A 16,782-nucleotide genomic window follows, 5' to 3' on the forward strand; every position below is an offset into this window, starting at 1 on the left:
AAATCTTGTGGCTGAAATCTGCAAATATTTGGCATCTTTCACTGTTTTTGTTTAAAATATCTTTGAAATGATTGTTGCGTGTGATTATATAAATCCTAAGGCTGGCGTCTGTAGTGGGACAGTCACAGTGTTTGCAGCCGAATTTACAGAAATTATTTGCTTTATTGCTGAATCGCTGTTAAGCTGTCTCTTGCAATAACTCACTATAACCTTTGACGTCAGACTGTCCCGCTGTGTTGATGGTAGTGTCTGAAGAACTCTATTTATTCTGTTAGAGAAAACATAACTGACCTTGTTCTTGTTGCAGTTTGGTATGATAGACTAGTAGAGTAGGGACTAATTAATCGGTTTCTGTTTCTCAGGTGGAGAGTCTGTTTCCTGGATCCAGAGTAAATACATTTATTTAAGTTAACTGAGTCTAAGCTCAGTACAAACTGTGGCAAAGACAGAAATGTTTGTTTTTATGGCTCTTCTCAGCTGACGTGCACTAGAGAAAGGACAGACTGTATGTAAAGATGATAGCCTGGTAATTGGCCAATTAAATGTTAACTCAACCAGTTGGACTAGAAAGACAACAGACTTACACTAAATTGGCTCCAGTCTGCACCACCTTCACTCTGAAGAGGAACTTGGTACCAAACCTTTATTTATTCAACATAATATTTTGTCTCTAGGAACTTGGCAGACAGGTGTTAAAGCCACTTCACACCCAGGTTTTAAAAATGTGGAGTTCAGGAGGAATTGTGTGGTCTGTGCTTTATGATATTAACATTAAACATGATGATATGTTTTTAAAAATAGCAACTGTTTTTCAGAAATAATTCTGGACTCTGTCTTACAGGAGAAGAATTGCAGAGAAGGGCTCATCACCTGAACCTGACCAGAGATCAGTAAGTACCATTAGATCCTTCTTGTCTGCTGTATTCATGGGGTAGGACTGGATAAGTCTGACTTCTTCCTACTCCATTCAAGCATGTACTAGGTATAAGCAAATTGATATTGGATTAGCATTTGTTGGATATGTGTAAAATTATGTGTGTTGACATATCAACTGTCTTTACATGCTTGAAAGAATAAATCAAATCAAATCAAAAATCAATAAACCACACACACAGGTATTTAACTTACCACCTAATTAGACTTCCTGTCAGCCACGTGTGTGTATGTACTGTAACTGGCCTTGATTGACAACTCCATCTCTTGTTAGTACTGCTCCACCTGTTGGGGTGGAATGACTTGATCTACTATCATTCTAACTGATCCATAAAGTTTGGTGACTGTTATTCTAAGGAAACAGTATTATGCAAAAGTTTGAGGCTCTTTAGAAATCTGTATTCTCATCCAACAAGCAGGAAGTGGATCACTCCCAGTTTCATTCTGCAGCATGGCTGTTAGTCTGAGATGGACGTTCAGCTCAAGCGCTGGCAAATCAGGATTGTCTAGAACAGCTGCCTGTACCACATCAGTAATCTTTCTTCTTAACACTCTCAATGGTCCCTTTCCTCTCAGTGGACCTGAGCCTTACAGTGCTTTCACAGGAAAATCCGCTTGTGAGGTGTGGACACAAGCAAGAGGGATAAGGGAAATGGCATAGGCAGGGCTGTAAACGTAATCAGGGGCCTCCACACTCTGAAAGGTGCCTCAACAAATAGCAGTCCTACCAAAATGCTTGTGATTTTGTTCTTGTGGTCAACCATATGATTTTTTTTTTTTTTAAGCTTGAAAAGTGTATGTGTATGTGTATGTATCTATGTATTTTCTTTTCAGAGTGCAGAAGCCCCTAAATCAAAATTAGGGGCTATATATATATATATACACACACACACACACTGTGTGTTTCCCTTTTAAAACTCTGCTGTAACTTTCTAAACTAGCTGGGCAATGTTGAGGACTGTTTTCATGGGTGGATGAATATACTTGGTAGTTTACTCACTGGCATACCATGTCTGTGTCACCATAATGAAGGAAAATCCTGGTTTTTAATAGCTCCACCATTGTCAAAACAAACTATGTGGCACACATGGGCACTGCCAGGTGATGGCCAGGGGTGGCACCGGCCCACTACTGGTTCCACCATGGTAAGGCGGTGATATCTCTCACCAAGTATAAGGAGCACAGCCAAAGATGGCTACAGAAATCACTCATTTTTACACAAAATAAACAATTTGAATACCAATACCAATAATAATAATTGTTAATAATAGTTCATAATTTCTTGAAACTGAAGGTTTAATTTACTTATTACATGTATTTGAAATGTGCCACCCCTCTCAAGAGTATGTGCTCCAGGCTGGCCACCCCATCCAACATTTTCTAGATCACCAAAGCGAGCAGTTGTTGCTTGACTGAGTTGTCTTGCCTGTGTGTTTCAGAAATTAAGGACTCACTATGTCTGATGGGGACTATGATTACCTCATCAAATTCCTAGCCCTCGGTGACTCTGGCGTGGGAAAAACGAGTTTCCTATACCAGTACACAGACGGCAAGTTTAACTCCAAGTTCATCACTACAGTTGGAATAGACTTCAGAGAAAAAAGAGTGGTAAGTTCAATCGGTCTGAATCAAACGGCACACTTTCATCAAACCAGCATTGGCATCACTACGATATCCTTTCTTCAGTAAAAGCACACATGGATTTTGCGCTCATGTTTTCTAATGTAACATTTTCTTTAGTTCATTGTGCTACAAGCATTTATGGCTGCTTAAATGCATTCCCACACCGTTCAGTGAAACTCTTGTACCAAAAGAGTACTGATGAAAATTGCAACAGAAATCTGAGTAATGACTGACGCTGGTGAACAGCAACCAGCACCCTCCTTAAGAATAAACACTTCATACCATTGGCAAACAACGGAGTAGTGTTCATATTTACTCAGTATTCTCCCCTTTAATGCCAGTAACCAGCTCAAAAAGCATAGCCTCATGCCTGGAAAAAAACAATTTATCATGGCTGTCCTGGACTTTCAGTTATGTTAAGGTACTGAATGTTCATCATTTCCTATTGTTTTTATTAGATGTCTTTGGGTCTGTTTCTTTGGATAAAATGATAGATACTGCAAGTGAACACTGTACAAGAAAAAATCCAAATGTTTTAACAACTTTGGTTTGAATAGTTGTTGTGATCAGCAAGTTTGTGTTTTCTTTTTTTTTCTCATTCTCATTTATTGTAATTTCAATGACAAATATCAGAAAAGCTGGGCAGAGTGTGGCAGAGCGTAACCGATTGTAGTGAAGCATGGAGAGGGAGTGCTGGGCGGAGCAGAGTGGATTGATTTGAAGTATCATGCTGAACTACCTTAACTTGCATACTGTAATTTTGATGCTAATACTTCAGTAGCCACCTGTGCTGGCTAAGGAAAAATGCATTTCAACCAGTAAAAGTTCTGGACTATTGATGAGATAAAAAAAAAAAAAGTATGGGTCATATTAGAATAAATAAACTGTGCTGTGCAATGAACCTTTTTGTGACAGTTAAGTCTGAGCCCTTATTAAAGTTGCCTCCTAAACTGTTCAACGAAACCGCGTTAACACAGCATCTCAGGCTCTGCAAGCAGCTGCCATCCAGCTCACTGTGAAGCACCAAGTTAATGCTGCTGATCTGTTATAATAAATTCAGATCTATGAAAACATTTTTGTATAGATTAAAAATGTAAGTGTCTTGTTACATCTTAAACCACTGAAATGTGTCCGAAATTTTCAAAATGGTCACCCAGCTGTGTCAGAACAACACTCCGGTCAGTACCAGCGAAGTAACCAGAGCTACCCAGTAGTTTGTGGCCTGGCCTTTGGTTGCTCTCCTCAGCTGAACAACATTCATCAGATAATTAATAAAATAAACTAACAAAAGCAGCTGGACGGGTGTTGCCAAGCCATTCTTGTTCTTCTTGTGTTGTTTCTAGTGAATGGGCAGCTACAAATTTTCTTTAAGCTACCAGTAACAACAAACCTTTTGATTGCTACAAAACGGCAAATCTCAGATTGGGTTGAACATCCAGTATTTTGGCCTAACTTGTCTCTGTTTCATTCAGATATACAGATCAACTGGTTCAGATGGATCTTCAGGTAAAGGACAGAAGATCCACATGCAGCTGTGGGACACTGCAGGACAGGAGAGGTACGCAAACCTCACTACCTCTACTGCAATTCACCTTCCTTAAACCTGTATAAAGTTGTTTTTAAATGTCTTTTTATCATTAATTATATTTCTCATTAAGTAGTTTTTTGTTTTTTTTTTCTTTTTTTTTTCCGATTCAGGTTTCGAAGTTTGACAACTGCGTTTTTTAGAGACGCAATGGGTTTCCTCCTCCTGTTTGACCTCACAAATGAGCAAAGTTTCCTCAATGTCAGAAACTGGATGAGTATGTGTTCTAATATATTGTTTTAAAATGTCATTACCGCTGACAATAATTGGTACAGAATTAGTTTAATTAAGACATATGCAAGTGCACAAAAGCTTCTTGTCTGGTTTATATTAGAACAAAGTTGTGGTTAGACCCAAAATACTGTGATTAAAGAGCCCATGGCATGCTCATTTTGCTCATTTCCAGCCATTTGTTTAATTTGGGGCATTAGTTTTGCACCCATCATAGCTCCAAATAGTGTATAATTATTTAGGAATGATAAAACCAGAGAGCCTCTTCCTAAAAATGAGAGGATAGTTCATGAACATGCACAACTCCTGTTGCTGGTGTTGTCGAAAGTGGACAGTACAACCAACTGTGACGGCATTAATTAATGTGAATTTTTCCTTCATAGATAGGTAAATGACAGTATATGTACCGATGAAAAGAGATGTGTAACGTTCAACAAAGCAGGCAATTGAGAAACCCTGTATTTTAACTGTCACAATGCAGACATAGTACCTTCTCAAGCCTTACAATAATTCTCTCTAACATTATGGAAACAACACATTAACAGACATGTAATGTGTGTTTGTTTTTGTTGTTGTCTTTCAGGTCAGTTACAGATTCACGCATACTGCGAAAATCCAGATGTTGTTCTCTGTGGCAACAAATGTGACCTGGCAGATCAGAGAGCCGTCAGCGAAGAAGAGGCCCGTGAGCTGGCAGAGAAGTATGGGTATGTCTTAGTCATGATCCATCGGTAGATGAACCTTTCCCTCAGTTGTTTGTCAAGAAGGCAGTGGCTGCATTGTTTGCTAGTCTGTGCAGGAGAATGTCGCACTAACCCGATCCTCCTTGAAATGCAAATATTTGTGCTCATGTCATATCTCCTGCTCTGGCCCTGTGAGACACACCTGTACTAAAAACACATATTGTAGCAGGTGTGCACTTTATAAAATGTTTTAAATTCCCTCAAGAGGAGGATAAGCTTCACTGTAATATATAACTTGTCTCCTCATTTGCTTGCATGGTGACCTGTTTGAAAGATTCCTAGTTAAAGCTAGATGTATGAATCATAGAATTGTATCAAACCTGTGCTTTGATTCCAATGCTTTGATGCACATGGGAATCGGATCTGAGATTAAAATTTATGTTTTTAAGTTTAAAGTACTGGGCTGATGACATTTATTTTGCTTGAAGAGACCATAACAGCAATAAATTGCTCCTGTTATCAAGTACTGTCTGTGGAGGCTGATGCAGCCTTTTCTCTGTGCCACAGGACTCCACTGTTATCCAGAAACTATTAGAAATACATAAGGAGCCGCCCTGTTGCACCATGTGACATATTCTGAGTTGATCTCCCATACACCATCCTGCTGCCATAAATACTACCCAGCACAGAGAGACTGTATTAATCTGAGGCTGAAAATAGTTCCCAGCAAAAGCACTGTTCACTACTGTTTTGAGAGTTATTTAAAATGCCGGTATCCAGCTGAAAAAATACTCAGTTGTCTATTAGGTTCACCGAGCTAAAACTAATGGTGATAATGTTCAGTTTTTGTTCAGACTGTTTCAGAGAGGTGTTGATTCAACTGTATGGTCGTTGTGGAAGATGTGTCGAATGTATTTGGAAGAAGTGGTAGGTGTTAAACTGACAGTTGTTTCTATTACTTTTTTCCAGCCTGATATATATTAATGAGGTAAGACTTAATAATGAAAACACCTGTTTAATGCAGTACAGTTCAACAGCAGCATAAAACACATCTTCTAAAATGACCAAACAGGTCACTGAACACCTCTTCAAAAAAGCTGAAGGAGGATTTATTGCCCAGACTGAAGGTATATTTGTGAGAAATGTTTAAAGATTTTCACCTCCTGTAGGGATGAACAGGTGTGGGAAAGGAAAAAAAACAATAACTATTTAAATTGATTAGAGGATAAGCCCATTGAGATGTCCCATCTGGTTTTGGAGGGGATCATTTGAGTTCCTTTGTTGCTGTTGCCCAGAGGTTTGTCTTGCATTGTACCCGGTAGCAGTAATTTATGATCCAATTTTTATAGCCAATATTTTCTTCCTTGTAGAATCCCATACTTTGAAACCAGCGCTGCAAATGGGCTGAATGTCAACAAGGTCGTGGACGTCCTGCTGGATCTTGTCATGAAGAGGATGGAACGATGCGTTGACAAGTCCTGGATCCCTGATGGGACTGTTCGAGCTAACGGACCCCTCAACCCAGATAGCTCAGAGAACTCGGACAGAAACAAATGTGCATGTTAGAATGATGCTCAACCATTTCAGCTACTTATGTGTCCATAATGGTGTAACAAAAACAACAAGAAGATTTCCAAGTTCGATTTTTCACAAAGTGGCAATATAATGTTTTGTGTTAGATAGACCTTGGCATTAATTTGTTCATTGCCCCACAGACTTGTTCATACTTTTAATGACCTGCTGTGTTTTCGTCAGCACAAAGCTAAGTGCCTTTTGAATATAGACATTTCCATCAGGATTAATATCATGGGTCTACTGAATAATGAATTCATTCTGGTTGTCAATGTGGGGTATTTGTTATTTTATGATGCCTACTGTAATTGTCCAGCTTTGAATATGCTTATCACATTTTCAGGTATAAACTTTGTGCTCCCTTTTGCTATGAGAGTGCTGCTGTGCCACATGTGCTATAAATATACTGTTAACTCTTAAATTTGTGTAAGGTTAATGTAGATTCACAAGAAAAAATGCCATCTGTATATATCTTTCTACAACCACATGCCACATAAGTGTTGGGGAAGAGAAACTGGCTAAGCTTGAACCCTTAGGTAACCAGTTATGTTCTACTGCTACTCTATGTCCATTTGAATACTGCAATCTCACCAGTGCCACAACCAGAAAATGAATAGCTCACATGGACCATCCAGTATTTGCTAGATGGACATTCAGCACTCATTTATTTTCTCTTCTAAATCAGTGCTTGTGCTTGTTTGCTTGCAAAATGTCTAAGTTGTCAACACTTTATGTACAGTAATTACAAAAATTGGATGTTCAGTAGTTTGCTAAGATGAATAAACATGTCATACAAAGCAATAATAATAACCCAGGTATTTGAAGTAGTTCATCTTGTTGTGTAAAAGACCTATGCAAAAAGAAACATTTTAAAGATATACAGTAAATACAAAATGCTAAATGTTATCTATCTTCTGTGCATTTTTTTAACTGCACTGTACTCCCAAAGTACCCCACACAAGATCCCATGAGGGACCCTGTTGTAGGCCCTCTCCAAATCCACAAAACGCATGTAGACTGGGTGGGCAAACTACCAGGGTCCCTCTAGTAACCCTGCAAGGATAAAGAGTTGGTCTCTTATTCCACTACCTGCCTGGAATCTGCATTGTTCCTCCTGAATCCGAGGTTTGACAATCAGTCGGAGCCTCCTTTTCAGCACCCTGGCATAGGCTTTCCCATATAACATATTTAATTATTAGTTATTTATCAGGCGTAGGTGTCATGAATAGGATTTAATTGTATATGAAGATATAAGCGCCTCCCCCCCGCGCTCTATAGTTGATCTATACTCCAATTCAGCAGGTGGCGGTAATGCACCATAACCTGGTATGCAAGCTGCCAATAAATAGGAAGAAGAAGAGGCAGCAGTAGTGTAGGAGCGTTTGGGAAAGTGGGTTATGTGAGGCTTTTAATCTATTTTGCTTACTTTTATAATTCACCACCGATTTTGTTTTAGCTAGGTTCGGGGTTTCAGTACTAGCCCGTGCTCATACCAGTCAGCAAGACGATCCTTCTGCCTGAAGCTCAGTACGTAGCGTTAGTTCTGTTTATATCTTTAAGAGCATTTGGTTTCATTTTTAGCTAGCTAGCATTAAGTTGTTTGGTCACTGTGATGTTTTTCCTCAACGACAGTCATGCTGAAACAAACTAAAATTGAAACGGGGCCTTTAGGTGTAATGGTGTGGTAACTGTAGAGTTTAGAATCTTTTATTTGTCATACTGCTGTTGCAAGCTAATGGTAGGTGGCTAACATGACCTTAGCTGATAGTTCTTGGTTTAGTGTCATGTTTAAGTTACTTAGCTGGCATGAGAGCAAACTGACATTTAGCTTTAGGTCGGTTTTCTGTCTTACACAGCTCTGTCAGAAGTCTAATCACGTTTAATATAATATATTGTGTTCTCTGTAACTTTGATTGCTTAAATTGTTTTCTAAACAAACCAAACAGTCTATTGGGAAACTACTTAGGAGATAAATCTATAAATTAAATGATATAGCTCATCAGTAGTCTTATTGGCTTTACCTCAACAAACTGCAACAGTAAAATATAAAACACATTGATGCATGGGTAATACGAATCTAGTAACATTATATACAGTAGTCACATGAGCAGTTTTTCCGCATTGACTACACATGCTTTTAATATGTTAAGTACATTTTATTGATTATGCTTGCATGTGGTTACACATCAATATATGATTTTTTTTTTGTAATGGAGTATTTTTAGAGTGGAATTAGTACTTTAAAAAGTTTGAGTAGTACTAGTATATAGGGTTTTGTTTTGTTTTTTTTTTGTTTTATGTTGTGACACTCAACATCTTTGTTGGCCAGTATGGGTAGAAACATACTATTAATTAGACTTCTAACTTGATTTATTAAACCATTGTATAAGAAAGCATCAGGTGCGATAATAGCCAGTTGTCTTGTGTATTTATCTGGAGAAGACTGTGGGTTGAGTGGGTTCCCCAGATTATCTCCACAGAGACATTTAATGGCACTGAGGATAGATGAATGTGTTTTACTTTTGCAGAATGCCTTTCCATTTCTGCCCCCAGTGTGGGACAAGGTTGCAGCCTGGTTTCAAATTTTGTCCCTCATGTGGGTCAGAGCTTCCCTGTCATGCTGAAGAGCCTGTGACCTTCCCCGCCTCTTTAAGCCTCTTTCCATCTAAAAAGGTAGAAGCAGCAACATCTAGAGTTAAAACAAACACAAGTTGTGAGCCCACAGACAATAAAGGTAAATACCTTCTATCTAGGAGTTGCTTGATGTTACCCATAGAGTTTAGATTTTATGGTTGTAGTCCTTTGAAAATGTAAATTCTGTTTTTCTACAGTTCACACAAGTATCTACCCAATTCCAAGTCTGACTCGTTCAGCACTGCGACAGACACGCCATGACAGGGAAGTTAAATTCAACATTAAAGATCCAAGTGTTGACATGACTGAAGGTAATTTAATGGTGTAGAAGCAGTTTTGTCTTACAGGTTTTTTGGTTTTCTTTTTTTAGTTTTCTGATGGGTATAAGGGAAGGAGTGCAGAGCGTGAACATATTGATGAAGGGCCTGCGTGCTTTTTTTGTGTTAGTTGATTACCACCACCACCACAATGGCATCTAGCTTTAAACTCAATGCTTTCACCTACTCTTTCAGGCAAAAAATAATGCATGCTGATGAATTAAAGTGGCGTTTTTATATGTGTACGTATGAGTGCTGTAGGCGCCTTGTAAAATAAAAAAATTAAAGATGACTGGTGTCTTGATCCTTGAGAAGAAGATAGCTTTGTTTTGTATTGACAGATAATAGTACTGGATTCCAGGCATCTCCACCAAATCCTCATACAGTCACTTTCAAACTCAACGCAGAGGTAGAGCCACCTTTACAGTCTCTGTTTTCTCCCATCAGAAAATGTCCTCGACTTGGTGAGTTGAAATACAAAACAAACACTGTGTTTTATGTATTCATTCATACAGTGCCATATGAAAGCTACAGTATCTCTCTTCTTTGCTGTCATATCTTTTCTTTAATACATATTTGTTATGGCTGGATCAATGTGTAGCCAAAGGAAAGGCCAATGTCTCCAGCCCTGCTACAAAGAAGATGGAAGAAGGAAAGAGGCTGACTGATATAAAAGCTGACAGAGCAGAGGGATCAACAGTAGATGGCTCTCCTGTAGCTGTCCTTTCTCCTGTTTCCTCACCAGTCTCCAGGTCTCCTTCAAAAGGTAAGATGTTACACACACACATTTGTCCATGTATAAGGTAAATTCACTAGTTCGCTTCAGTCTCTCAGGAGGGGCTGCTTACAATAGATTCACATGTCTGTGTCATACACTTACAGGTAAAAGCAAAGCCAAGAAGACAAAGCATGCATCTCCTGTGGAGCCACTACATGAAGGTGTGGAGGTGACAGACACAACGGGCAAGAAGTGGAAGCTGATGAAACTGCTCAGTCAGAGCACAACAGAGGTCATCTATGAAGGTGAGACTGTACACAACAGGTGCAATAGAAGTAAAGTTAGTCTGTTATTCTGGAACAGTTTGATTGCATATTAGTAATGACAGTCTCTCTGCCACCTGTTAAATACCTTAAAGCAGATATAAAGCATTTTAAAGTTAAAACAAGACAAGTTACAACAAACCACAAATAAAGAAATGTACAGTTGACATGTAAAGAAAAAGTTTTAAAGTTATATTTTTGGGGAAAAGATAAATATTCTGCAGGGGATAAAAGTATTTATAAAAACTATTTAGAGGACTGTTAGAAATTAACCCAGTTCTTTTGTTGGAAGCACGAGAAGTGAAGACAGGAGAGGACTGTTTAAACCCTCAGGAGTTCTTCAGGGACAAATTTGGGTTTTGCGATATCTTTTTCAAGCCATTTTAGCTGTGCTGAATGAATGTAGCTCAAATTTGCTACAGGATATTTATTTTTTAAAAACTTAAAAATTGTGGTCTCACTTCCTTAAATTAGCCTAAAATGACAAAACTACAAAAATACTCACACTTTTGATCTTCGGGACAAATTTGTCCCCATTTAAACCCATTAAAAACACTATGTGGTGACCGACCTTCAGGGTGTTGCTGCTGCTGCAGGCCCTTCTCACAGCAAACCAAGGGCAGAAAGCCATGTTTCTTTTGTAAAGACAAGAGAAAAGCAGGACATGTATGCTGCAAATGTGAGAGGTTCCTGTGCAAGGACCACAGCATGTGGATCTGCAGCCCTTGCTCAGGAGCAGGAGAGTGAGGTGTTAGTGTTCAATATTTAGTGTTCATCTTTGTAAAATAAGTGTTTTCTGGTTCAAACTGATCTTGCATTTGAAATTTATTTTTAGAACACAACAGGGTAATAATAATATATATTTTTACAGTTGTTTTTGGGAAGTGGGACAAATTTGTCCCGAGGGTAATCAGTGTACAGTGATATTGTAATTCTGCTACTGCATAAAATTAAAAAATGCATCCAAATCAGTGTTGCTACCAACCATTGACCCATCTCAGGGCCTAGTAGTAATAATAATAATAATCAAATACTGGTTGAAATGTATTTTTTGGAAAATATCTTAGTTTGTTTTTTTTCCATAAAAAACAATGGAGTTATGTAAACATACTGGCATAGAAAGGGTTAAAAATTCCAAAAATATAATTCATGTTTAATATGTATATTTCAGGCAGGAGTAGTTTTAAATGATTGGCTCATTTAAAGTGGAAAAAATTATGAATTTATAATAATTTTACACCCTTATGTGAGCCATAGGACAAATTTGCCCTAAGGGTAACCAGTGTACAGTGTTTTAGAAGATCCTCTGAGGTTTTAAAACCAACAGAAAGTTTACTGAAAGTCTGATCACAGGTAGGCCTTACAGTGCTGGGATCAGAGGGACAGAGCTCCCACAGGAGTTCCATCCACTGAACCCCAAATTAAGGTCTTACAATAAATTTTATCTTCTTGGGCTGCTTCGCCCTGGACAGAGGTACAACATTCAACAGCTTTTTGATCCTATTGTCCATTTGGTGTGAACCAGAGCTCCCCCTTGTTAGAATGTGGTAAAGTCTAGGTGTGTGTGTGTGTGTGCACGTGTCTCTCAGGTTGTAGCCCCCCTGTGTGTGTAAGACACCCCCTGGTGAGGCAGAACTTGGGATATGCTGTGTGGGTGTGAAACGGGCCAGCAGGGCTCTGTTAAAATGTAAATAGGCTATCTGGTCACAAAGAGATACAGACATCTAGTCTCTACAGAAGTTACAGCATTCAAAGTAAGCAGGTTCTACTTCATTACAGTTATAAGATATATACGCAAGAGAAATAAATGTATTAAAATAACCAAAGCTCAGTAGTTCTGGACAATCAATACAGCTGTAATATGTATAAACAATGAAAATAAAGTTATGAAATGTAACTAAAGGGAACTAAAGGTATGAGAAGTAACTAAAGCTTACAAAGTAACTAGAGTCTATAAGACTCAAATCTTACAGTACAATTTATATATTTAAGAGTTTCAAGTTCCTATTAGCTTTATTAAAGCAAACACAGAGACATGGCTAAGCAAGTTTAGTAGACCGAGGTTCAGATGTCTCTTACAAAACATAAAATAGTATAGAAGAGGCTGTGTCATCATAATTGAGTAATAATATTCCGCCCTTTTCAGTTCTGCCAACAGCTTCACAGGCCAATTCCAAGGAATCGGATCACATCCTCAAGCTGGTAAGTGCCGCCTCCGCATTTAAGCTTAAGGTTTTCTGAGTACTCCATCCAGAACTAATGAATGATCATCACACCATGTCAAAGAGTTGCTGGGAATAAGGAAATGATACCAATTATATATTCAACAACAAATTGATTTGTAGTTATTGTCTAATTCCTGTAACCAACGCTGCTTTAGTTCTTCAGTTTCCCTGAGTGGGATCTGTAAAGTTTCTTATGTTTCTTCATCTTAGGGAGCTAAAGATGGACGAATCTTCAATGAGCAGAACTTTCTGCAAAGAGCTGCCAAACCTGCATCTGGTGAGGGTTTAGTGTGTTTAGCACATCTAAATGAATAGTTTGTTTACTTCCCAAAAAAACATGTGTAATGTCACTGATTATGTCACTGCATTGATACCTTTACTCTAATTGTTCTGATAACGACAAGAGAAGTGTACTTTGTTGAAGCAAAGGCAGCAGCAGTATTTATTGCTTGTAAGAGTTTTTCAGGACTTATATTTAACAGGTGACAACTAGAAATGAGTCGGACACAGAACCATTATCAAACTACAGACTGAAGCAGAGAGAGTAAGAAGAGTTCCTGGTAGTTTCAAATGTGATCTAGTTACACAGAATCGTGTAAAAAAATATCTCTTCATTTTATAATCTGCTCAGAGCAAAGCAGAATTGGACAAGAACTTAATAAAAACAACATAATCAGTCTGGGGGACAAATCCTTAACCTTGTTATTAAAACCTGGTGTCTCTCTAGTGGGCAAGTGGATCAAACAGAACAAGATGGACTTTCTGGGGATTCCTTCCTGTGTTGGCTTTGGTCTTCATGCAGATTCCTACAGGTGTGGAAAAAAAATGTTCAGCTGTAAATATTTACACATATGAAAGTGGTTTACATGACCGTGTTCCTTTTTTCCAATAGGTTTCTGATTTTCTCCAACATGGGCCAGTCTCTCCAGTCTGCCATTGAGCATGATCGTCTGTCTGAGAGGGCTGTTCTTCAGCTTACCTGTAGAATAGTGAGTGTTCTGTGAACTTGTTTGGTTGTCAGACAGTACAAAAGCTACTCTACCTAATTTCTGACACCATAAGCCGTTTTTTTCCCCTAACTTTATTTATTCAGGGTGGGCCACCTCTCTTTTGCAGGGGTGCTCTGTTTACATTCACACCTGGAAGCAGCCCAGTACAACCACAGACTGACCTGTGACCGCTGAGCAGCTCCACATTAACAGTTCTTTCTTTCTTACAGTTAGATGTTCTGCAGTATATCCATTCAAACGAGTATGTTCATGCTGATATTAATGCAGAAAACATCTACATCAAACCAGGACAGAAATCACAGGTGAGAAATATTCTGAAGCACAACCTGTATTCTGTCACTGTCCATGATTTTAAATGTGCTGTACTGTATGCTGACCACTGTGTGCCTGTGTTGTTAGGTATACCTCGTAGGATACTGCCACGCCTTCAGGTACTGTCCAGGAGGCCAACATGTCGAGTACCGTGAAGCCAGCAGGATGCCACATGAGGGCACCATAGAGTTCATTAGCTTGGACGCACATAAGGGAGCAGGTGCGTGACTCCTCGTCCAAGAACACAAGCACTCCGACCGGTGTCAGGAAATTAGATACTGTAAACTACACACTGTCAGATTTTTCATTCTACCATGAGGACTGCAGTCCTCCCCCACAGTCCATCTGTCTGTGAGCCACTTCAAGGCTTCACATAACAAGGCTGATGAGAGGTTTTCTTCTGAAGCTGATTGTGATATGCTGTAGTGAAAAACAATATGAAATGAACCTCTGGGGACAGTTTGTTGTGTTGTATGTATCAGGGTAAATCTAGGAGGGAAAACAGATGTTTTAAACAGTGTGTGTTTTGTCCTTTCAGCTCCGTCTCGACGCAGTGACTTGCAGTCTCTGGGTTACTGTATGCTGCAATGGTACACAGGGGCACTACCGTGGATTGGCCTCACTCAGCCAGACCAGGTGGCAACCTGGAAACAAACCCGAGAGAGTTTATCACCACTGGAATTGGAATATTTAAAGTCCACACACCTTTGAAACACCATAGAAATACAAAATCATATCAAATCTCTGCTTCGTGTCTGTGTGACATTAACTGATATTGTTTGATTTAACAAACATGTACTATGAAGGAAAAGGCACATTACTGAAACAAAGTTATCATTGTAGGTTCATGGAGGATGTTCCTGCGCTGTTGAGTCACTGCTTTGGGACAAAGAAAGTTTCCAGTCAGTTAAATGTTTCTTATATAACAGATAGTGTGTGATTACATGCAGTCTCCTCATAGTGTATTTTCTGTGTGTATGTGTCGCGATGTAGGTGCATTTCAAACCTACCTGACTGCAGTGATGGCTCTGCAGTACTCTGAGGAGCCTGACTACTCAGCGTTGAGGGCCAGACTCAGCGCCGCCTTACTGCAGCTCGGGGGATCACTGGAGCAGCCGCTGAGTGTTTAGGTGAGGACGCACAACTCTGCAACGCAGAAACAACTGTGTATACATGCGCTTGCCAAACCGCGTTCTGGTTTTACACCACTGGGTTTGGAGACTTTGTTTTCAGTCTTTTATGAGAAAACTGCAGAATATTTAATATGTTTTTCTAACATTATTTTGTTCACTGAATAGAAGATTCAGCTCCCAGTGTTGACATCCAAGGCTTTTAGGCAGTGACACATTGTGTTCTGTTTTGGCTTCACATTTCACAAAGACAAAAGAAGGGTTATTGTGATCTTTAATTTACTGCAGCTCCTCTTTACATAAAATACTGGTTTAGGTTACCAAGAGATTAGCTGAAAACTACTTGTATTGAGTCTTAAAAATCATTTAGTTTACCTTTTAGCTTGTACTTAAATATTATGAAATCCCGAAACCTTTTTTGTCAGCAGTCAATAGTTTTCTGTGTATTGTTTCTTTTTTTTTTTTTACTGAAATACAGTATGTGCAGAGGAGTTCACATGTTTTTCAGTCCTAAGTAGTTCCTGCATGCTACAACCTCCACCAGTCACAGACTAGGGCAGTAGCCTTTACCTGACAGGCAAAGTCCAGGGCAAACAAAAGTTCTAATCATCTGCTGCTGTTCATCATGTTTACTGTAACTGCTGTGAGCACACGGTAATAATAAAAACCTAGATGAATATATGAACATTTTTATAGTAACAGTAATAGAAAATAAAACCTAAACAAACTATTTAGACCTTATGTCATCATTAAGTACTTCATGCATTCTGTGTAATATAAAATATATCTGCTCTGTTTTTATTTTCAGATACACTGAACAAAAAGAAGATTTGGAATTGGAAGATTTACTTTTTAACATACTGTGTTTTATCTGTGATGTTTTGTAGCACTGAAAGTATGATTCTAGAGTTTAATATGTGCGGGTGACACTTCAGGTTAACACGTTTTCATTAGGGTGAACATTTTGAGCATGTGTGGTTTCTCAAATTGCACTCTGGTTTTTAAGCATTACACATGAGTTGGAGCGAGACGTCAGATGACACGGACAATGAGTTAGTTATATGAGCCACATGTTCTTAAAATACTTTTCTGGTGTTAAAACCAGCTGCGTTTTATTTTTTCTGTTTGACAGATTTGATAAATTTACCTCTGAATCTGGGCAGCATGGTGGAAAAAGTGATTGGTGTTGTCACCTCACAGCATGAAGGTTCTGTGTTCGAGCCCCAGCCGAACCTTTGTGTTTAATACAATGCAATGCTAGAAATTGCAACGCAGTTGTGTAACGTTAAGATTTTTAAGGAAACGCACTCAAAAACATGACGTGTGAAATCGATCTTGCATAGCTCAAAGCCTCTGTGTCTGTGTACTTACTTAGGGCATGTTCGGGCCCTACGAACCAACACAGATGTGGATTAACACACTTCCCTGTAAGCAGACATTGAAGCTTGAATAAAAGGGCAACCTTTTATACAGAAAACAGTGCCTT

At 38.9% G+C, this 16,782-nt stretch overlaps 2 protein-coding genes across 4 annotated transcripts in view; both read left to right on the top strand.

The window, feature by feature from the left end:
• rab27a (RAB27A, member RAS oncogene family) overlaps positions 1 to 7,428 on the top strand; it is an 11,029-nt gene extending 3,601 nt beyond the window's left edge. For 2 of the 3 annotated variants that reach the window (XM_020605178.1, XM_020605186.1), the window contains exons 2-6: positions 2,373 to 2,541; positions 4,029 to 4,114; positions 4,255 to 4,358; positions 4,956 to 5,079; positions 6,426 to 7,428. In XM_020605178.1, coding sequence (XP_020460834.1) covers positions 2,389 to 2,541; positions 4,029 to 4,114; positions 4,255 to 4,358; positions 4,956 to 5,079; positions 6,426 to 6,621 — 663 coding nt within the window. In that variant the 5' untranslated portion in view covers positions 2,373 to 2,388 and the 3' untranslated portion in view covers positions 6,622 to 7,428. The remainder of the gene's footprint in view (positions 1 to 2,372; positions 2,542 to 4,028; positions 4,115 to 4,254; positions 4,359 to 4,955; positions 5,080 to 6,425) is intronic. The other variant, XM_020605195.1, reaches the window with a different exon arrangement.
• A 513-nt stretch (positions 7,429 to 7,941) lies between these two features.
• On the top strand, positions 7,942 to 16,773 carry vrk3 (VRK serine/threonine kinase 3). The gene is made up of 16 exons (XM_020607097.1): positions 7,942 to 8,154; positions 9,156 to 9,361; positions 9,459 to 9,572; positions 9,920 to 10,042; positions 10,180 to 10,344; positions 10,461 to 10,601; positions 12,766 to 12,821; positions 13,055 to 13,121; positions 13,572 to 13,656; positions 13,737 to 13,833; positions 14,064 to 14,156; positions 14,254 to 14,386; positions 14,705 to 14,820; positions 15,008 to 15,068; positions 15,160 to 15,296; positions 16,105 to 16,773. The coding sequence occupies exons 2-15, from the start codon at positions 9,157 to 9,159 to the stop codon at positions 15,294 to 15,296; spliced, it is 1,593 nt and encodes a 530-aa protein (XP_020462753.1). The 5' UTR covers positions 7,942 to 8,154; position 9,156; the 3' UTR covers positions 16,105 to 16,773.
• The last annotated feature ends 9 nt before the right edge of the window (positions 16,774 to 16,782 follow it).

Source organism: Monopterus albus, unplaced genomic scaffold, assembly GCF_001952655.1.
Source record: "Monopterus albus unplaced genomic scaffold, M_albus_1.0 scaffold4.1, whole genome shotgun sequence".
Lineage (NCBI taxonomy): Eukaryota > Metazoa > Chordata > Actinopteri > Synbranchiformes > Synbranchidae > Monopterus > Monopterus albus.

Coding starts and splice junctions, on each gene's coding strand:
- vrk3 (XM_020607097.1), top strand. CDS start 9,157: ATGCCTTTCCATTTCTGCCCCCAGTGTGGGACAAGGTTGCAGCCTGGT. Junction 9,362..9,458: donor TGAGCCCACAGACAATAAAG/GTAAATACCTTC, acceptor GTTTTTCTACAG/TTCACACAAGTATCTACCCA. Junction 14,821..15,007: donor AGGTGGCAACCTGGAAACAA/ACCCGAGAGAGT, acceptor AGTTATCATTGT/AGGTTCATGGAGGATGTTCC.